At 36.6% G+C, this 22,464-nt stretch overlaps 1 protein-coding gene across 3 annotated transcripts in view; it reads left to right on the forward strand.

The window, feature by feature from the left end:
* Positions 1–307: 307 nt before the first annotated feature.
* The window catches only part of SLC15A5 (solute carrier family 15 member 5), a 41,671-nt gene continuing 19,514 nt past the window's right edge, over positions 308–22,464 (forward strand). For 2 of the 3 annotated variants that reach the window (XM_026070459.1, XM_026070461.1), the window contains exons 1-6: positions 308–537; positions 4,739–5,111; positions 7,183–7,405; positions 14,725–14,894; positions 18,888–19,108; positions 21,686–21,872. In XM_026070459.1, coding sequence (XP_025926244.1) covers positions 4,745–5,111; positions 7,183–7,405; positions 14,725–14,894; positions 18,888–19,108; positions 21,686–21,872 — 1,168 coding nt within the window. In that variant the 5' untranslated portion in view covers positions 308–537; positions 4,739–4,744. Of the gene's footprint in view, positions 538–4,710; positions 5,112–7,182; positions 7,406–14,724; positions 14,895–18,887; positions 19,109–21,685; positions 21,873–22,464 lie in introns of all 3 variants that reach the window. The other variant, XM_026070460.1, reaches the window with a different exon arrangement.

Raw genomic sequence — 22,464 nt, forward strand, 5'->3', positions numbered from 1 at the left:
GAGAATAAAGTTATTAAAACATGATGTGGTACCATAGTCCCAGAACTTCCCAGAGAATTTCTCATATAGTCAAGAATTTTAATAACAGGTTATTTTGTAGCTGCTGTTTTCCAGCTTTCAAAGTGTACTTTTATCACATTTAAAAGGTGTTTATAGACTAGAAAACAATTTTTTTGAGTAGATTTGCTAATCTAACAGATTTCACAAATAAGCTTTCTCAACTTCCTGATGATTGCATTTCAGTTTCTTAATTGACCTTTTACATTATTTACAAAGCACTTAGGTTTTGTGTGTATTTGATCTTCTGGCTTGCAGTCAGACAAATATTAGTCAGCATGTTTACTGATGCTGACAAAGTTCTTTCAGAAACTTCAGATACGTGTTTCAAATGGTGTGAATACCAAAAGAAACACCATCATGCTCTAGAATTTATTCCAGTTCATCACAGTCCTGATTCAAGGCTGTCTGCAAAGCAGCTGGAGTACTGAGAGACTGCAGCGATAGGCAGTGCAGAAATCTCTAAAATGGTTGCCAAAGGTAAGACTTTGAAGATGTTAATTTTGCTAATTGGCCTAACCTATGTTATTTCCTTTCCTCGGGAGTTGTCATAATAATTTTTTTTACAAATGAAGTTTCATTATTCCCCCATGAAATAGGGTAGAATTATCACTCTTGTTTAGCAAAAGGAGAGGCTAGGGTTATATGATGTTGTCCAAAGTGACACCAAAAGATAAAAAAGCTACAAAAAAGGGTGACAGCAAAAGACAAAAAAGTTTGAAAGTAAAATCTATTGTTTTGAATATGAGCCTCTGCTTTACCCTATCTGTAATTAAACTCTATACTCATAGCGATTTTGAAGTCCCGTAAAGCACATTCACAAGTAGCAGGTCTTCTTCAACTTGTACAAGAACATTGCTTCCAGCAGTTATTTGTGGCTGAAAGACTTGGAATTTGCCTGTCTTGATTTTTCCCCTATTGTTGATGTAACTGCAGGGGGGGAGAAAGAGAGAGACAGAGAGAGAGATAGATATACCTAATAACAGAGTGACTGACCCTTTCTCTGAGGCTGCACGTGCTGCCCTAGACCAAAGCAGGCCTCAGCAGCGCCTGCAGGAAGCTGTGGTTAGTCAGCTACCCTTGCCAAAGCATGTCCCGTAGGGATCAGACTTGCAATGGCAGCAGGGTGGGCTGGTCACTGCAATTATTTGTGTTAAATTAAGCACTTCTCATAAGCGTAAGAGAGCAATAAATTAAAGTGGCAGTTTTGCAAAACATGAAGCCTTTGAAAAACAGGAAGTTTTAGCCTTTGCTTTTACCACATCTCTATTTTCTGTCACAGAAGTTGTAACTCTTCTAATTAGTCACATGGAGCTATAGCAAGACACTTTGGTGCCTGGAGCACTTCTCCAAACTCATCTCTGCAGCATTTTCCTACTTTTCTCCCTCTGCCATCCAGCTTTGGGCTGTATTTATTTCCCTTGGCTGCCTGCTCAGCCTACCACTGTAGACCTGTGTTCATGCCATCAGGCAGCAAACCCCAGACATATTTGCTCCTGTGTTCAGTGCCCACGGAGCAGTGCCCAGAACTTCTGCCCTGCCTTTGTTCTGGCTTGGAAGTTGCAGTCCCTAGGTCACTGATCACTGAGCCAGCTTCTCAACCTAGGGAAATCAATGGGAACTCAGGCACTGACTAGAAAGATTTGACCCATGTAATTTTTTATTTACAATGTCAAAATTGTTGTGTTTCATTGTCAATCTGTCCATAACAATTACATTGTCCCCCCAAAGGTATTTAGCAGGAACTACAGCTGCTGCTTTGACAACACTCCTCGCATGTTTTTTAAAAGATTAAGATGAGCTCAATTAAACTTGCTAAAACATTAGAGCACCTGGCCCTTCTAGCATATAAATAGAGGTCTAGAGCCATTACCTTTTAGCCAGAGGAACTGTTGCACTGGACACTGAAGTTCTAACTCTTCAATTTCAATAAACTACCCCACAATAAAAACACTCACAACTGTCATTTGAGTGAGAGAGAATAGGAGAGTAATTCAGTGCCAGCCTGTCCAACTTAATTCATTTGCCTATGCTAATTTATAGGTTCCAGTATGAGTAGAAGTAACCTTCTGCCTTGGCTGATGAGTTATCAGATAACAATCCTTTTATTAATGACCAGTGCTCTGACACTGTCATGTTAGAGAGCAAGTGTTTTTATAAACCTCTCTGCAAGATCTCACTTTCCCATTTTGAGAGGTACTGCCAGAAGAAGGGCCTGATATCAAAACTCTTTTAGTAGTTATTTGGTGCAACTAGTTTGCAGCTGCTTCAATATGTGTAAGACACTGAACATATTAATAAAAATAATAGAGTTTTTCATCAGGGATTATGCAGTCCTGTCACCTTTTTTTTTTTTAATGGTAAGCTGAGGGAACACAAGTTGATTCAACTCAAATTCAACTAAAACTATGTCAAGGAATTAGATAGAAAATATATAATTGCAGCAGAAGTGATTTTAAGAAAAATCAATAAAGGCCACATTGTTATATGAAGTTGTATATGCTCTTAGCACTGAGCATGTTAACTCATTTACTGATTGTGGTCTGTGATCATCAAAACCACCACACCTATAGTAGTCACATGCAAAGGCAATTTAAAAGAAACAACAATGAAAATCACCCACCTCCTCCTTCTCTATAGCATTTATAAGGTACAATCAATTATTGCTTTTCACTAGCTTGCTACCTGAAATTAGGGTAATTGAAACCACATGAGGATTCAGATACAGCCTTCGCAGTTAGTAACCCTGCTTGCTCTACCAGTTTCCATGATATGATTCACTTTCAATTGCTAGCACCCATGAGAACAGGTAAACTTTGTGTGCACTCTTTAAAGAAAAATAATTCATAGGAAGACAGAGATTATTTCATGTTGAAATGTTGATAGGAGTAAGATTGTAGTTATCCTGATGTTTTCTATCTGATTCTAAGATATATTTCCTTTAAAAAAATTAGGAAAGGTAAATTTGTTCATTAACATTTAGATAAGAGTAGCTTCATGAAACAGAAGGTGTATGTGCTTTTCTTAGTCAAAGCACTGTCTTCTTTCCTGGCTTGATTTGTGGTTGCCTTCACTAGGCTTTGATGCAGAAACTGAGTTATAAGTGATTTCCAGTTTGGATTTTGCTGGTCAAATGCTCCAAATGAAGATCACTTTAGCCCATCCTAGATAAGAAGACAGAAGGAGTCCTTGGTATGCTATAAGGCATGGCCATTTTCATCCCCAAGTGGACCTCTCTGAAAAATAGAAGTTCTTTGATGTCTGAGTTCTGGCTTTAGATTCTTACTAGATTATATATATATTTATTTATTTATTTATATATGAATTATTTTAGGCAACACTCTTGTTGCTACTTAGACCTAGGTTTCAGAGCTTCTAGGTTTTGGGTTCAGCAATAGTTGCTTTAGAAACAAGTGAGGGAAGTAACTCCAGACTTGCTAGCAGCATTTGTAGGATTTGGGAGGTAATCTTGGAATCTACGTTTATCCATATTAGTTATATACTGTTGTGCATTTGGTTTAGGATATAGTAGTTCTCATATAGGAAATAGATTTGAAGAGATATAATTTGAGTAATTATATGGACAGATGGAAACAAACATCAGAGCCTGTATCTCAGGAAAAGCCATCAGATGCACTGAGAGTTCTATTTAGAAAGTAGGCCTGATTTGCCACTACTTTCTAACATGTGTACATTTACATTTGTGCAAAATAAATGCAGAATACTTCTCATTTTTATTTGGCAGTATTTTGGACAGCTGTTATTAATTGCAGTGAGCTCCACAAAATAGAGAAATTGGTCTGGGAAATCTGTAAACTTCTCTGTAGATAAAGTATCAGCCAGGGCAATATAAAGCAGTATAATTTTGACTTCTCATGATTTTTTTTTCAAGTTGTTGATTGCTTTTGGTTGATATGAGAGAACGCATCATCTATATTCCTGCCCCTCATGATGCATTGTAGCTATGGCACAAGATCTGTTTAGAGAAACAGTTCTGGTTTAGGGTGCATTCTGATCACTTTTTCGTCTTTGTTAGTACACTTGAGTTACTTTCTTACAAAATTTGCTTCTCTAACTTAAATGTACAAGCATTACTTACCTTTATAATTAACTTTCTTATCTGAATTTCAACCAAAAATAACAAGAAATGTAATAATGGTTAGAAAATTATTAACCTTAAAAAAAAATCTTTCTCTTTATCTCTGTTTGCAGTTTTTCACTTGTTGCTTAATTAAAGTATCAGATTATTTTCCCCAAATTATTTTCTTGATCTATTAGTTGAATTCTGCTGGAAAATGCTTAGCCTTCCTGTGTATTTAAACCTTTATCTTTAACATACAAATACAGTTGCACATATTGTATTGGATGCACATAATCTAATAGGTAATGTAATTTTAGAGGAAAATCTTGTTCATCACCAAATGGACAAATAAAATAAAAAACCCAGACTGAGTTTCTGACTGTTGCTAAAGTCAGAAGTTGAAATGTTGATGTATTCCTTTGATTTTTGATACTCTTTGATCCTCTGTGTAGTAGCACAAAAGTGGCAGGTGCCCTGAGAAATTGTAGTAGTGAAGTGTGGAATTCAAAGTGAGAGTCTTACCAGTTTGCTAATTACAGTGTGGGATAACAGAAGTATACCTGTAACTTAAGCTGCTCTACCCAATCTTACTCCAAAAAGTCAAGCATGGCAGCAGACAAAAAAGACGTGCAAGAGAAGCAACTTCTGATCCATGCTGATGACAAGGAGCAAAGACTGTTACCCAGGAGAAGCAATCATACTGGAAACATGTCTCAGTCTGAGAAGAAACTCCAAGCGGCTATTTGTCTGCTGCTGGTGGAGCTGTGTGAGAGGTTCACATTCTTTGGCATTGTCTGCAACATGATCCTCTTCTGTACTGTCAAACTTGGCTATCGCAGCTACCAGGCAGCTATTGTCAATATGTGCTTTGTGGGCACCTCCATGTTAACACCAGTACTGGTCGGCTGGCTTGCGGAGTGTCTTGTGGGGAGGATCAAGCTTGTGTGCATCTGCATGTTTCTACACTTCGTAGGTAGGTGACACCCTGGTGACTATTTCATGTGCAGTTATGTTTTAATAATTCCATTATGGAAATGCGTTTCTGAACATTTGTTGGAAAACTGTCAATTTTCCCTAACTTTGTGGCCAACTTCTCTAATAGCTTATTACTTTAGTTTATCTTCTACAAAATGTACTGCAGTATGTTTGCCTATGTAGTTTTGTAAAGTGGTTCTGTGAACAAAACTAAGGTACTCTTGCATGCTACAACTTATGGATATTTAGTGCCCAAAACTTACTCCTGTTAAGTGGCTCAGTGATTCAGAAGACAGATGCTCAGCTCCTTCTTGGAGCTGGTCCCTTTAACAAGCATCTGAAGTTATTAGTGTTTGGGGGAAATGTGAGATTTTAGCCATTTTTGTGGAATAATTTGGAAACTGTTTCCTAGCTGTTGGTAGTAAGAGTTTATTATATGTAAAGGTGTGTGACTTATATTTGGACAAATGGGGAAAATGTAGTTAAGTACATATCGGTATAAAGAATGTTTGCCTTAAGTACAAAAGCTATGTCCTAATTCTCAGAGCCTGCTTTCTGTTAGCACATTCTGACACTTTCACAACCTGTTATTCTGGAAATCTGTTATATACAAGCACTGCTCAGGCTAAGTATGACTGTTGTGCAATAATCAGTGAATTTCACAGGTGGGGATTACTTTTTCCCACTTAAATCAAGTGAATAGAAGTATTTTTTTTATTTTTTAGCAGCATTTGAGCTGAGCATAAGCAAGTCTGCTTTCTGTAGTAGCCAGACAGGTTGTTATTTAGACGTGTAACAAAATAAGGAAAAATTAGTCATGTATGAAATTATCTTCTTTAGCTTCCCAAACATTCTTGAATTGACTGCAAAACTACTGTGCAAACAGCCTGGAAAATGATTACTATTATGTTCCATTGTTTTCCCCATGGACTTGTAGTTTGGAATCTCCTTCTGCCATTTGTCCTTTCAATGCAGATTTTGCAGTGGGACACAGGTGACACAAACTGAATTTTATGTGTTTGGGTGTTGTTTTAACCAGTCATCAAATACCTGTTCATTTTACCAGATCAAATGGCTAGATCTTGCCTTAATAACTACTGGCAGTATCACAAAACAATTGCCAAAGAGGAATTTAGATAACTTTGTTGGAATCATGGCTGAACACTGCTTTTGTATTCAGTATTGCATGTGGCTCTTACATGAATACAGTACAAAAGGACTCTTTTGGGGGGAAAGATCATTAAGCATTCCTGATCTGTTCTGGTTTGAGGCTCAATCATAGCCTCACCAAAGGCTAAGGTTGATGTTGTACATACAAAAATATATTTTGGTTTTAGTCTCCAGTTCAACTTGGAGCAGCTGATCAAATCTGAAAGACTTGCTTTGCGGTCTAGATCTGGTAAATGCAATTCATGGCAAGGTGAAGTTCTGAAAAGCATATGTTTTACACAGATCTGCAGCAGAAAACAAGAAACTTCTCCACAAAAAAACTTTGGCTCCAAATTTAGTTGCTAAATTATCGTTCTCATTAGGCTGGGATTTAAAGATGATACAAAAAAAGACCGTACTCTACACTGGGGACTTCTTATTTTTGGTTGATCGGTTGTTCCTCAGGCAAATTTACATGCCTTAGCCCGTGCCCTTAGGCACATGGTGAGCTACTGCCCTCTAGACCCAGGAAATGGGGAAGGCACAGTGAACGAAGCTAGGTTTCAGGTGTGAGCCCTTCAGGTGATTGAAGGACCCAAATCCTTACAAGGATTTCAAAGCAAAATTACACTTTCTGAGAGGCATTTACTGGTCTTTCTTTCCTATAGCAACATTCAAAAAGGTTCTAGCTCTCTAGAGTGTCAAGAAGCCCCTCTTTGCACGCATCCATGCCATGGATCTTTGATTCCTTGTCGGTCATCTCAACATAGTTGCTTAAAAAAAAAAAACTCAAAGCCCAGAATGGCTTTCCTGGCTATTCTTTTCTTCCTCCAATTATGTTAATATCAGAGTTTTGAATTAAATTATTCAATGGCCTGATTCTAACCCATTTCAAATGTCAATTTTCTTCCCCATTCCAGGAACAGCCCTGCTACCTGTTGTTGCATTCCCCTTTGAAGATATTTACGTTGACAGACGCCATATTCTTCACACGCTGACCAAAAAGGAGCAGAAAATAGTATTCTACTTTGCACTATTAACAGCTAGCCTGGGAATTGGAGGCATAAGGGCTGTAGTTTGTCCACTGAGTGCATACAACCTTGAGGACTGTGGACTAAAGGAACTTCTTTCTTTTTTCAACTGGTTAGTAACTTGGTATCTACTAAGTATCTGTTGGGGATCATAGAACATTGTTATTTTACAATGTTATTGCACTGTTATTTTACAAGGCAGATTCAACAGTTAGGGGGTTTCTTGTTTTTTTTTTTTTTTTTTTTTATGTAACATTCAGATTTTAGAAGAGTTTCCAAGAATTGCTCTTTCTGTAAAACCTTTTCCCAAATTCGCTATGACCAATTGGTGATAACCTATGTTGGCCTCCTGCAGAAATCTTCAGTCAGAATTAGCATCAACTGATCTACCTAAATGCTTGTAGAATTAATAACCTAGTTGCTGTTAGAACAACATATTTCAATTGTTTTATTACCTTTAGCAAAGATATGCCTTGAGGATATTTTGCTTTTGCTACTTAAAGGTGACAAAAATTCAATAATATGTTAACATCAGAACAGAGTTTTAGAAATGACAGGCAGAAGAGTCTGCTAGTTTGTTAGAGCTAGGGTTTACTGGTGGCATCTAAGTGCTGATCTTAAAGGCAGGGATCTTCTGTATTGTTTCAGTTCTATCACTGTCAGTTGGTGCCTCAGATAAACCACTTGACCTTTGTGCTTCAGTTTAAATATTTACATATCTTTCAGAACAACTTTGGGGGGTGGGGGAGAAAGGTTCCTAAAATTCAAATATTTTTCATATGAACTATTTCTCCTTCAGTGTGTCAAGGGGTGATTTTGATTATATATTTGCCTTTATTTACCACTCTATAGCACTATAAGGAGCGCTATGTATGTTCACTTATATGTTTCTGGTTAAACCTTATACATTTCTGGTTAAACTCTTGGTAATACCAAGGATTGTAGAAATATCAGTGGAAACCTCCAAATTGCTGCTTCAAGGCAAGGTGGAATAAACTCTAAACTGCCCTCTTTCCTCTCCCTTCCCTACACACACACACGCCAGTTATTAAAATCAAAACATATTGACAATGCAGTGCTGAAAAATCAATTAAGATCTTAGTGAATCAGATCTCTGTTCCTTTAGGAATGGCTTTCCTGGCTATTCTTTTTTTTCCTCCAATTATGTTAATATCAAAGAGTTTTGAATTAAATCCGAACTTCAGTGAATAAGGCAGCTTTGCGAAAGGTGGATGAAACTGTTTAGTTCCTTAGAGCAGATTCTGCCTCCTTGACCTGCCCATAGAATAAAAAGGAAGGATTTTTTCTTCTCTCCTATTCTGAGTTTTAATCCTTAATTAGCAACATCATTTTGATTAAATAAGACTCTGGGGGATTAAGACTGGAGAGCAATCAGTTGTTCTGAAAGATAGCTCTGGAGAATTTATTGTACTGTGGTATTAGCCATTCAGAATTGTGTTTAATCAAAATGACATTTCTCAGTGTTGATTACAAAGGAGAAATAATACGAATAAAACAGTTCCTTGGGGGTATCCAGATGGGTCAGTTCTTGGGGCTTTGGAAGTGTCAAGAAAGGCACATGTGCAATTAAATAATTTCTGCAATGGCATGCAGGGAGGGACTTTTTGATTGCAATCTTAAGACTTAAAAATGAGGTTTCATTCTTAGCACTATTAATCTTGTTACAACCTCTGAAAATATAATCATTTTCTCCTGGTAGGTTTTTGTCCCAGGAATGAATTTCAAAATAATGTATTAAAATAGATGGTGGCATACTCCTGGTGTATGAAAGTCTGCATTCTTGGCCAAGTTCTATTTAAATAATCAGACTTGTTGGGTTAAGGAAGGATGATGATTAAAAAGTTGCCAGATATAACATTGTAGCTACCTGAGGTCTAATTCAACCCATGAAGAAGGCTTCTTTGCACATCTAGGGCCGCATTCTAGCCTCTAGCATGACTATGACTGTGACCATTTAGATAAACAGAATATACCAATGTTAAACGAAGAAAGGAATTGGATTCTGCTGATCTAAATTTTCTTAAGGACTTGTGCTTTATGGAGGCTAAGGCTACAGACTGGTACTGTTTTTGCAGCTTGAGAAATAAATTCTGTCCAAGGGAGTGGAGGATAAGAGCAAAGGGTAGAATCCAGACTAAGCATGGCAGTTAGCAGTGTTAACTTGTATCTTGTCTTACTGTTCTGCTGTAAAATTGAAGAGAACATGGAATAATACAATAGTATTTCTCTTCCTTCCTTCCTCTGTATCTTACATTTCTTCTAATCATTTTCCTTTCTGTTTACTGCAAATAAGCTTCAACTATTATCCTGGACACAATTTTCTGACTCTGTTTGGTTTTTTTAATTTTTTTATTATTATTATTTTTTTAATACCTTGTCTTTGCAGAGAACCAGAGCTGAACTCTGTAGATATTCTGAAAAACTTTACCTCCTGWTACAAAGCTGTAGTACAGAAAAGTATATAGATATAGTGTGGAGACTGGTCCATTCTTATATACTCAGAATATCTGGATCTGAGCTTGGTTAAAATCAGAATTTGAATTATCAGAGCTAGATGTGCTTAAAAAATAAGAGCAAATAATTTCTCAAGAGATAGGAAATCTACTGACTCTTCAGAATTAATCCAAAAAGTAACAAAAGGTCAACATTAGAATATTTTCAGGATTTTGTTTGGAACACACATTGTTTCATCCAGCAAGTTCATTTTGCATTTTGATGATTACTCTAAGTAAAAACACTTCAAGTACTATGTAAGCATCAATAATATTTTTAAAGGAGAAGTCATCTAGTTGTTATTTTCTTAAAAGTGATCATAATGAATACATCCCTAAGAAAAATTCAGTAGTCTTATTAGAATATTTTAGTGTGTGTCACAATAGCATTTCAGTTTATATTAGGACTGTGTTCCTGAAATTAACCTCCCAATTGTCTGCATTTGGCTCTCATTGGGGAGAGACCTCAAAGTGCATAAGCGGGGTTCCTTTTAGAGTATCTAAACCCAAAAATGAATGACAGATACATATTTGATACACTCAAACCATCAATGGGCTTGAGTCACAAGCCACTAGCGGCTTATAAGACCAGACTAGAACCACTGTGAAGTAAAATCCTCAGTGTATATTATGTGGACAGTAGGTCCTCAACGCAAGCTATATTACTCTACAGGTCTCTTGCACTGTTCTAGCTGCTAAAGTAGAAGTAACACCTGAAAATTTTCCAAGGGAAAAAAAAGTGTCTCATTTGAAGAGGGATTTCCTCAAAACAGAAGCTTTTCAGGAGAACATGCGACTTTAATGAAAGCCCTCCATAGGGCAAGATTTCTCAGGTTAAAGATGAAAGACTATTCCTTAGTGATTACACCACTTGCCCAGTATGGCCACTCAACCAAGTTAAGGTACCGAGTTCAGTACTCTACTCTGCATAATCTAGGTGACTAAACTAGAACTACACAGGAATTCATGCCCCAGGTAAGTTGCCTGGACACTAGAATGGCTCATTGGCCACTCTAAATGGGCTTTTTAATCTCTTTTATTTAAACTCTATTAAAATATTTTTTAGGCCACAGAAAGACAACTCCATTATCTTAATAAGCCCTTTGTCCAAGGCATTTACTTGGAAAGTGGGAGATCTTGGTTGTTTGCTTCAGTGAACATTATTTGTACAAATACTCTTTAGGAATTAGGATAAAATATTTAGTTTGATTTCACACCAGAGGAAATAATTGAGAGTTGTTATACACGGTAAGTTTTTAATGTTGCATAAACAAAACATTTCCTTTCTTAACAGCTAATGGTCTTAGTTATCTCATGATGTTGAGGTTGAGCTTTCAGTCTGCTGCATTCACACTACATATTTGAGTCTAGCTTGATACAGCCTTATAGATCTTGTCTAGGTTTTGGTGATTAGTTGGTTGGTTTTATTACCCTGTTGTGATTAATCACGCTATCAAGAGACGATTATGCTTTCCAGTTTAGAACTTGAAATGTGAGGAGATGCTGAGTAGCAACCAAGTTTGTATCCTTCAGAATCTTTCACTTCTCACTCACCTTCATTGAAGCAATACAGCTGGTGTCCAAACACCAGGAAGGAGCTGTGAACTGTGAAGTTGAACATGATATTCAGTTTGATGTATTCAAAGCATTCAGCTCTGCCTTACTGGGATATTTTAGATGCTTTACTCCAAATATTTCAATATTAAATATCCGTGCTGTGTCAGAGCCAGTAAGATGTATTCCTGTTTGTATGGGTTCTGATCTGGTACAGCCAGTATGATATGAGCAACTCCCAGAATTCTCATGTGTGCACCAAGATTAGTTTATCTTTCTTTTTTAGTCCATAGAGGTTGCTGGAACATGTTGGGTTTTTTTCTTCTTATTTCTGCAAGTGGACAGGAGCTTTACAATTCAGTCTTACAGTGATTTGCTATACAACAGTCAAGGTATTTTATTATTATGAACTCCAGCTGCTGAAAACTCAAAGCACTCTCCTGCACTCAAGGGCTTTCTTTGGAGGCTCCTCCTTCTAGTAAAACAGAGTCATAGTCATAAGGAGTTCCAGGCCTTTTAGGTAGCTCAGGCACATTTTGTAGAAAATTTAGAAAACAGGGGCTGAAACTTCTAACTTGGAACAATTTCTAACTAATAACTTCTAAAACATCTACGCAAGTTATAGCTGACCCAGTTGTGTAATTTTTTTTTTTTAAGAAGCTTTAGCAGAACAGGGGTCAACGCATCTATGTACGAAATCCCTCCAACTCTATCATTGTTCCATAATAGCATCATTCAAAAGTGCCTAGAGATGGCTTTCTGTGGGAGGGGAAAAGCTTGTCATTTTTGGATGGGTATCATCCCTTGGAAACATAAATGATTTAAAGGAAACAGCGATTGATCTTGAAACTTCAGACATGTTTTGGTGTGACTTCAGAGAAATACATGAAGGCAGAGAACACCTGCTGACTGCTGTGCTTAATTTGCCAGCTCCATGAGAGCTGCTTTGTGACTCTCAGCAGCACTGAGTTTACCCAAATGGAGTATGTTGTTACTCTTTCACTCCTTGCCCTCCCTGTTCTGTTAGCTGAGCTGCTTAGCCATGCTCACGTCTGCTGCTGCACAGCCTCTGTGATAATCTTCCCCTCCTTAGTAAAGTGAGAGATCATTGAGTTGGTAACACTAACAAAGTTTGTTCACTTACAAGGTCCTTGCTTCTGACATGATAAAGACTTTACTATCTTGGCTCTAGCTAGATACAATGTAAAGGGCAATGGCAGAACAGTCAGAAGTAGCAAAGTAATGATTTCAACACTGTAACTTGTCATATGATCATGATTTTCTTGGCAATTACAGCAGACCAGCTAGAAGTCACTTTAAATGGATGAAACAGGGTTGGTGAAGGGTCCTTGGTGTCAAGAGAGACTTGCAATTCCCCTCTTAAGGTTTGCAGCTCAAAATATTTTCCTGTTATTGTTGATACAGGGGACTGTGATGGAAGACTGATACCTAGCTCCTCCCCTACCAGCTGATTTGTGGTTGAGATAACAAGCTAGAAAGCCAAGAGTTGAATTGTTAAAGAATTACTGGTCTTCTAAAACTTTAAGACTTTTCTAAATGTTGAGAAGTGATTTCTGTACTAATTGGGAGACATAGAGACTCAAGTTCAATACCATACATGAGACAGAAGTGATACAAGACAAGAAAGAAAGCTTTCTTGCTTCCTCAAGCAATGTATATTGAGGTATATACATATGTATCAATGYATATTTCACCCTTGAATGAAACTGAGTTTTTCTTGTTTTTTTTAAAGGTGAAGGAATCTCCTGTTGTAGTTACAATATCTTACAAAATCTTATATAACTTACAAATCTAAGCTATGATATCTTGAGATAGTATTATTGTATTATTGATAGCTCCTGTTTGTTTAAAATACAATTGTTGCATTTAAAGCCAGCTTGAAAGTTAGAAGTTTCATCAATTTAAAAGTCTTAATGTAAAATTTCAAAGGCTAACCAGGCAGCCTTTGGAAGTGAGATTCAAGTTGAAGCAAAGATTGCTGAATGAGAGTCTCTGGTTTGTATTACACAAGAGATTCAAATGAATTCTCATACTGATCCCTGATAGATTAAAATTTTTTTGAAACTGTGACTCTACCAAGGCAGGTCCTCCCTAACTCTGGTTTCTCTACATTGAGATGCTCACCAAATATTCACTGAGTCTGGTCTGTAGCCTCAAACCCCTGGTTTTTTGAGACTTGTGTTTTAAAGGAAATATCAGTTAAAGCTCTGCTGAAGAGGAAAGAAAATGCAAATGGCCTGAAGAACAGTGTGTAGGGAACACGTCAGAATGTAAAATGAGTTAGAGGGGTTGTAGCTGAAATGCTTATAATTATGGATAGTACAGTAAAAATTGAACAGTCATAAGAAGAGGGACGCGGACTATGCAGTAGAAGAACGAGCAGTACATTTTTTGTTTCACTTTATCATGAACACCTATGCTGTTAACTAACTTCTAGGGAAAAGTGGATTTTAGAAGAAGTACTAATTAATGGGATATGTAAGGAGTCAGATTCCAATAAAAAAAGATATGGTGACAGTATAATCCTAATTGTGCAGGTATAAACTGATTTGCTAGGGTAAAGTAACAAACTATTTATCCTTTTTCATTCTAATGGCGACATGCATTGTTTTGGTGGGTTTTGTTTTGCTTTTTACTCTCCTTATAATTCCTTTAAGCATATCTAATGTGCTATTATTAAGGGTTTCAAACTGTGCTAGGCCTGCCACTAGTGATACATCAGCTGCTTCCAAGAGTATATGAATTTCATTTTAATGTTTTCTGTGCATAGGAAGGGCTCAGCACTTATTTGGGAAACACCTCTGTTGCTAGAAGTGGTCTCAGAGCAAATTATGTCTGGGATCCACCTTATCAAGACATTTGCAGAGCCAACAAAAATTCCAGCCAAACCAACAGGCCATGCAGCTAATGGAAATGCCATCTCTTCTAATAAATCTAATTCTAACAGCCTTTAAAAACTGATGGTAGCAGTAAGACATTTTTCTGTTAAGCTTAAAGTATGTGGTTTGATTATAGCTCACAAAACTTATGCTTTCATATATTAAATGTGTAAACTATAAATGTTGAAGTTCTTAATTGCTCCAATTCACAGTATATTTCTGGTACTAGATTGATGATTTGTTCAGCTCTACTGCCTTAGTAGAGTTAGTTTAATGCTATACCTCTTGGAGCTGAGACATCCAAGTGAAATTTGATGTTAATTGCTGTGTCGATGTGTGCATGATATTGATGCTGACCATGCTTACCATGCTTTTAAATTCATAATGTTTTAAATTATATCTCTTGTAAAGAATTTGTATTATTCAGCTTCTCCACTGTTTTCTCTCTTGTCTATTTGTATTAGGTTTTATTGGCTGGTTAACTTAAATTCAGCAGTTGTCTTTGTCAGCATTTCTTATATCCAGCAATCTGTGGCCAGGAACCTTGGTTTTCTTATCCCATTTGTATCTGTGCTTATGGCTATGATCACAATTCACATGGTGCGTGGTGAAATGATTTACAAACCCAAAACAGGTAAGAAGCAATGACTTAGGAAATGTCTTTAAAGATTATTTTCACGAAAGAGATCAACTTGCACATCTAAACAAGTTTTTTCCACAACACAACCCCTGTTTTGTTGGCAATACTTGGGGTTTTAGCTCTATGGGGTGTCTGTGTAAAATGGAACATCTTCTGTGGGGTCAGACCTGTAGATTCTGGATAGGCTGAAAAATTGAAAGCAGCCTTTGGTAAGCTTACAAATATCCTCTGTCATGTTCCTAGGTCAAAGCATTTGCCTATGCATGAAGATGTACCATATGTGTGCTTGCTGGAGGTCTTTACTATAGCACATTTGGTTCAACCTATGCCCAGTGTGTTTAGCTCAATTGAAGCAGAGCTTGGGCCTATGCTAAGTCACCAAGCACATTTGTGTTTTCTCCTTTGTGTGCTCCAGAGCTTGGCCTGAGCTTGCACCAAGCAACCAAGCAATGTGGTTGGTAAACAAGACAGGAATTAAACTTAATTGCTAGTGTAGATAAGCTAGTAGCAAAGCTGTTTTATAATATCCTTTATCTTGCAGAATGTCTGCTGCATATTTTTAGTTTGGAGTGCTTGCCAATACAACATCAAGCATTTGTACATAACTGAAAATAGTTAGAAATTCTGAATAGCTCTAAATAGTGTTTGGCTGTGTGGACTATGGAAATATCTTAAAGCAGAAGTTCTTACACTTCTGGAATCTCGCCAGTTAGTACCTTACTTAGCTCTCCAAAATCTTTTGATGGCAATTACCTCTCTCAATTGACCAAGCACAGAAATGTAGGTGGAGCCTAGATGATCTGCATAAGGCTATAAGTGCCCAAACCTTGCAGTTCTTTTTTCCAGTAGACTCCAGAAGTTGAAAGCAATTTTTTTATTATTTTGGTATTTTTATTATAAATGTAACTTGAGCAAAAATATATTAGCGCTGAGGAGATGAATGCCTAAGCCAGATGCCTAGGAATATCATAGTGATAAGGTAAAAACAAACGGAACCAAAGTACATCCCTTCCATGCATCCCCCAAAACATCATATTAATGTTTCACTGAGGTCTGCAAAGACTGGCATCAGATTAGCTAGCTCTTCATATAGAGAATGGTGGTTGACTGGCTCAGTGGAGCTCACTACAGATTTTAAGAACCTGAAAATGTTCCTCCATATTCACCCCTGAGCTGGACTGTTTTATACGGGCTAAATCTGTAGCAGTTTATCATATAACTGGTTTAATTAAACTAAGTAAATAGACATAATCTGCACATTTATGTTAATATTGGCCGTTCCACAAAACTAGCAGAATTTTTTTTTGTATCATTAAGTGTTTTCCCTATGAGTGTTGTTTGATATTCTTTTTAACATACATTTTCCAAGTCTTTGCAGAATGCAAGTCTCTAGGCTAATATCTGCAAAGTTTTTCATCTCCTTAGTCAAAATAAATGATAATATACTTTGTACCTTCCAATGAGATGGCTAAATTGGAAATTCTTCAGAACTGTAATTCAAATCCATAGGTGACCTTAAAGAAATTATTTTTATATATGATACCTTTTTATTTTAAGGTAATTCTTCAAATGTGGATCATGTATTCAATTATGCTTAGCTGTCAAGCATGGACTTCATTTGCATTTCTTCCCACTGCTATAATTTTGAGGACTGGCAGGTGACCACAGATGAGGAGAAATGTGTATCTACCATCTAGGGTGCAATGTAGGCTTTTTTATTATAATTAAATAACATAGATATTCATGATTAGATCAAGGTCAAATAGCAGAACATTAGCGCCAAGGACTGCAGTATAAAGGAAAGGAAGAATTGCTTTCTGAAAGTTGTAGATATCTATCTATACAGATAGATGTTTTTAAGAAAATGTTTAAAAAAAAAAAGTATAGAGTATATGATGTTGATCCATACAATGTGTCCCAATAATAATATTTGTTTTTTAAATATGTCACTTACTAACTGATCAGATTTGCAATCTGAAGAATTCCCCAGGATGGTTGTGTGGGTTTTCTTTGTTAGTTTGCTTTTAAAGAAGGCATGAGATCTTTATTCTAACTATATCATTGGCAAAATTCTCTTGATATCAATTAGGTCTATGTATCACCCAAGATGTTTCTAAAACTACAAATTCAAGCAGCATTTTCTTCCCAATTTGCTAGAGCTTATAATCTGCTTGGAATTCCATGCTGAGAAACACAACTAAATGATGTATTTGCCTGTTTTGCTTAGTACAAAATGACATTTTTGTAGGTAACGGGTGGAGATTATATTAAAGAAGGCATCAGTTAATCCATTAGGAAAGGAACTGAAATGTCAGGACTTTTTTATTGTTATTTTAGTCTTTCTTTTAATGAGGAATAAGCAAAAAGAGTCTGTCCTACATCTTACATTCCAAAGGAAAGGAGATGGCCATGGCTATATTCAAGGAAAAGGTCATATAAATCAGAATGCATCCATGTCATCACTTTGAGCTATCCAGTGGTTTGATCCTGGTGTATTTTGAGCAACTCCTGAAGAACTTATTTCAACACTGACTGGTTTCCAAACCCCTGCAGAGTGGTAATAACACCACATAACTGCTGTTAATTCCTTTCTTGTGAAAGTCCAGGCTCTCCTGCAGGAAAAAGTGAGGTATTACCACTTCTCTGATTTAAAACATGTGATTACTAGCTCTTCCTGTGAGTTGATACTGACTTGAGTTTTCTGCCACTTTTTTTTTTTAACTTTTAAAAATAACTCACCTTTCACAAGAGAGCCCCAAATTATACTTTCTTTTCTGGTTAATTTTTTTAGTGAATTCACTCTGGAAGTCTGCAAACTTTTCTTTTTAGCCTTCAGATTTGGTCTTGAAATATTCTAGATCCAGACTTAAACATCACCTGTGGTATATGGTAGGAATGTCTACCTAGTTCAGTCAAAGAGAACACTTAAAACTACCCGATTTCTGTATTTGCAATGATGGATATATAATATTTGAGAATTTATTCAGCAGTGCCAACAGTTTACAGGTCAATGCTAAATAGTCAGTGGAGAATTTTAAATGGCAGTTATCTAATAAAATGTCCTTTCTTAGTTTTCTCTCTGCAGTAGGCACTTGCAATAGGTATCTGGTAGACAATTCTTGAAAATACTTTCCATACCAGAGACAGTAGAGAGACAAACTTCCCCTCTACTGTCTTCTCAGTTCACTTTAGCTTTTGGACAGTGTCTGTTTACGAAATTCCCTATTATTGCGGTTCTTCAACCCTTCAGAAAAGCAGAGAAGTGCTATAACCCCTATTTTCGTGGATGAGCACCTTACCAAAGATAAATGAACCTACATCTCCAAGCCCTAAGCCTGTTCTTTCTATCCTTGCTTTATTTTTGTTTCATCTGATTTTGAGAAACAAGTTTTCAATTCTGGAACCCAACAATCAGTAGGTGAGTTTTAATATGCCAAAAACTAGACTGAAAACTTTCAGTGGTGTGCTGTGAGAGATGAGTCCTAAGATAATATTTCTGGCTTTGAAACTCAGTCATGAAAATTCTCTAACACAGCAGCCCTCTTCTGGGCTTGCTTCTATTCTCACCTCATTACTCCCCTTCCTTTCCTGGACTTCAACAGACATGGAAGATTTCATTACTGTCCTGAATTGAAAACTATCCTCATTCAGTGATCAGAAAGCAAAAGCAAAGGAAAACAATACTTTATCTGCTCAACTACAGCAACAAATTCTCAGAGTATGTTAAATAACTGGTAGCAAAAGATACCTCTTTCTGTGAAAGTTCAGTTGGATTGCTTTTGTAACAATTAAGTTGTGTACCAGTTGGCCTCCAAAAAAATAGTTTTGAGTAAGTCTAGCCTGTTTTGTCCTTTGGGGGGAGGGGAAAGGAAATAAGGGTGATCATATCAGGTTGTGGTTTTCCTTTCCAAAGTGATTTGTCTTGGCTCGTTAATTTTGGCAGCAAGTAAAAATGTACCAATGCCTAATGTCTCTGATTGTTTGCAGACAGTTCCCTGCTGACAACTTTTGGGGTAATTGCTAGTGCACTGAAAACATGCTGTGTCCGATATCGCTACTTTAGTGGAGGTGTGACAAACTGGTTAGATCATGCCAAGGAAAACTATGGTGGTCGGTACAGTGAGACTCAGGTGGAAAGCACAAAATCACTTGCCAGGCTCTTTCCATTGTTTGCTTTCCAAATTCTATATAGAACATGTATCATGCAGGTGAGTAATCAGCTTTTAAATGAAAATCTTGAAAAATATTGTGATGTGTTTACTACTGTGTTTCTAGGCATGATTTTTAACAGTTGCTTTACCAGCAGAGCAACATGGCTGAGTAGTTTTAATTGCATGAGAATATACCTTGTGATCTCATCTCATCAAATAAGTGAAATTGGCTTGGTCAAGACTTGTGAAGGAGCTTGCGTGACTGCTTGCTACTCATTTCTCTGAATCCTTACTGGTTGAAAAATCTAGTGCCAGGGAATCCTGTGCTCCTCAAGCTGGTATGTCATCCTTACTGGAAGCTCAGGCTCAGCTTTCTTTTTGAAAAAAATATAATTTTCCAATTTCTTAAATGGTCACTCACTTGTGGGGAGAGGTAGAAAATCTTTCTTTGCTGTTTTAGTTGCATATTCCTTCTATTGATTTAGCAGGGTTATGTGGCTGGTGTACCTACACGTTCTTTGTGGAAAGAAGCAGTCCTTTCATAGCCTCTCTATCAGACGACACAGTTCTTTCTGCTTCTGAGTTTGTGTATGTTATATAAATGTAAATGTGTCAAAAAGCTACTTAAGCTGACATGATTCCTTCAAATTCATTTCTGACTGGATGATCCTGGTTGAGCAGGACTTTGAGGTAGCTTACCCTTTGGCAACTGCCATAACATAAAATTATGAACTAGCTTGGAAATTCATTTTTACTTATTGGTGTTAAAATGAGTGCAGAGTCTGCTTGAGGAAATTCTTGCAAGTAGGTAACTTAAGTGTATTTCTTTTATTAACACTCCCTCTTGATATCCTTCTACATTTCCATCTCTGGCTCATTTCCCACCTTCCCCCCCCCCCCCCAACCCTGAAAGAAAGGTAGCTGATGCTAGGCATTAATTACCAGATGGAAATGAAAAATGAATCAGGTGCCATTAATCAGAGTTGTAATATTCAGGTATATATCCATAAGAGAGAAAAGTATTTGTGCTTCTGAAAGGGATGACTTTTATTCCTTCAGCAGAAGCTTCAATAAGTCTAGGGCTTTTTTTTTAAGACTAGATAATAGATATATAAATATATAGACAGATTTATAGAGGGGTGTGTGTGTGTATATATATATTTAAAGATTCATAGTATTTTATCCATATTAAGTTAACAGGTTTCAGTGCTTGTGATTTGTGTTAGCGATAACTTAATTCCTATTAATAAATCAGTTCTGATTTGCGATAGGCAGTGGAAACCAGAAACTAACAAAATTGGTTCAGTTCTGATCTTTCATAGTTCACTTACCATTTATTCACCCTTTTGCAATTTATATCCTCATTTGGAGGTGAAATATAGGTGAAAACATCTCTACTAAGAACTAGATTTCTGAGTAGTTCTTAAGGGCTGAACAGATTTTTGATGAATAGGATTAATTATAACCTTCGATGAGTAACCTGTGAGTTGGGTTTCTAACTGTGCTTTAGGTTTTTTTGGACAACTGAAAAACAATAACATTCTACCTGGATTTAGCATTGCCAGCCACATTAAAGAGCCATGTGGAGTACTGCAGGAACCCAGAACTCTCTAAAAACATAAGATTCATGTGCAGAAATAAGACTTAAGAAATCAATTCTACATCCAGCTCTGTCATGACTGCTTTTTGTGAATTGCTCAAGTTACCTGTTTCTCTTCCTGTCAGTCTGTAAAATGGAATGGATTATAACTTCCTGTTGTACATAAAATTGCAATACTTAATTCATCAAAGATTTCTCAAAAAAAAAAAAGACAGGAAAACCTATTGGTGGAAGCTACTGTGATGAGGGCTGCTTTTGTCTGTTTTTTAAGTAAATACATTTAATATATATATTTTTTTGTAGTGCCTAACACAAGGAGGAAGAATTATTTGCTATTGAATTGAGAGACAGTCTTATAAATCTACTTTAATTTCATACCTAGATGACTGCCATTGGTGGGCTGCTCATCTTTTGATTGTTGGTTTTCTTCTGCTTTCTGTTTCCAGAAGTACAAAGTAGTCCTTTATATACTGCTAAAGCTGTTGGTCCCATTTAAGCTGGTTCTAAGGCTGTGGCCAAATCCTCATTCTGTATAGTTTTTAAAGCCATGTGCTGACAAGACTATCTTTTAAAAATTACTCCTGTTTAGAGCGCACAATTAGAAATTCAAAATAACTCTGCATCTTGCTATTCTAAAATGGAAAGGTAATTCTGTTCTGTTAAACACTATCTGTAAAGAAGTATAAGAAGTGATTAAAGTATTAAACAGAATTACTCAGTATGTTAACTCATAGCCCTAACTAGGGATGGTCAACTAAACTAGTGCAAACTACCAGGTTGTTGCTTAGATTTGTTAAATTGAGAAGCAAATAAAATAGAAGGAAAATGCTAAATCTTGGCAGAGAATGTCACAATCCAAAAGGCTTTTATAATGAATAGCCATTTCCTTTAGGTCAGCTGGTATTTGATTTACTGCGACTTCTTCAAAAGGAAAGCAGAAGGAAAAAAGTTGGAGAAGTTGCCAAATATAGTAAAATTTCATCCATTAAGTATAACTGGTATACTAATGAAATGGATCTTTTTCCATAATGCAGATTCCTTCAGGATATTATCTCCAAACCATGAATTCCAACTTGAACTTCAGTGGATTCGTCTTGCCAATTGCAGCAATGAATGTGATAAGCATTGTACCGTTATTAATTCTTGTTCCTATTTTGGAATGCATTAACTCATGTCTCTTTAGCTCCAAGGAAAGTAGACATTCTCCGACAATTTACATTGGTAAGTATAAAATACATGTGTTCACATAGTTTTAATATGTATTCTGTTTTTGAAAGAGAAACTTAAGTAGATGTTGGGTAATCCTATATAATTATTCTAAACTATAAATATTAAGAAGAACTTGTTTTGGAATGATTCTCAGAGTTGGATATGATTCAAAGGAAAGGCAGTCCTGAAATACTAGTTTAGATGCCATGAAAAAATGAGCAACATTTGTTTAGGGTATTTATTTAGGACAGAAATTGAGCCTCTTCTGTCCGATAAAAGATACGGAGACAAATGCTCACAAATAACTAGGAGGATGCTGAGGAATTAGAGAAATAGTGCTAACCACTTAGGCTAGAGACTTTTGTTGACTTGGTTATCTTTTACGTGTTTGTTTACCAAGTAACTTTTTCAAAGTTGATCTAATTCAGAAATCTTTTTAGGATGGGAGAGTCCTCCAGTTAGTGGCTCTCTGATACTGGAGAAATGTTCTGTTGCTAAAAATACTGGGTTTGTATTTAAATGCTTAGGTTATAAATAGAGACCATGCTTTTTTTCATAACTGTATGCTCTAATTACATCTATATTAGGACTGCAGCTTGTAAGA

The sequence above is a fragment of the Apteryx rowi genome, unplaced genomic scaffold (assembly GCF_003343035.1).
Source record: "Apteryx rowi isolate R43461 unplaced genomic scaffold, aptRow1 scaffold_31, whole genome shotgun sequence".
Classification (NCBI taxonomy): Eukaryota; Metazoa; Chordata; class Aves; order Apterygiformes; family Apterygidae; genus Apteryx; species Apteryx rowi.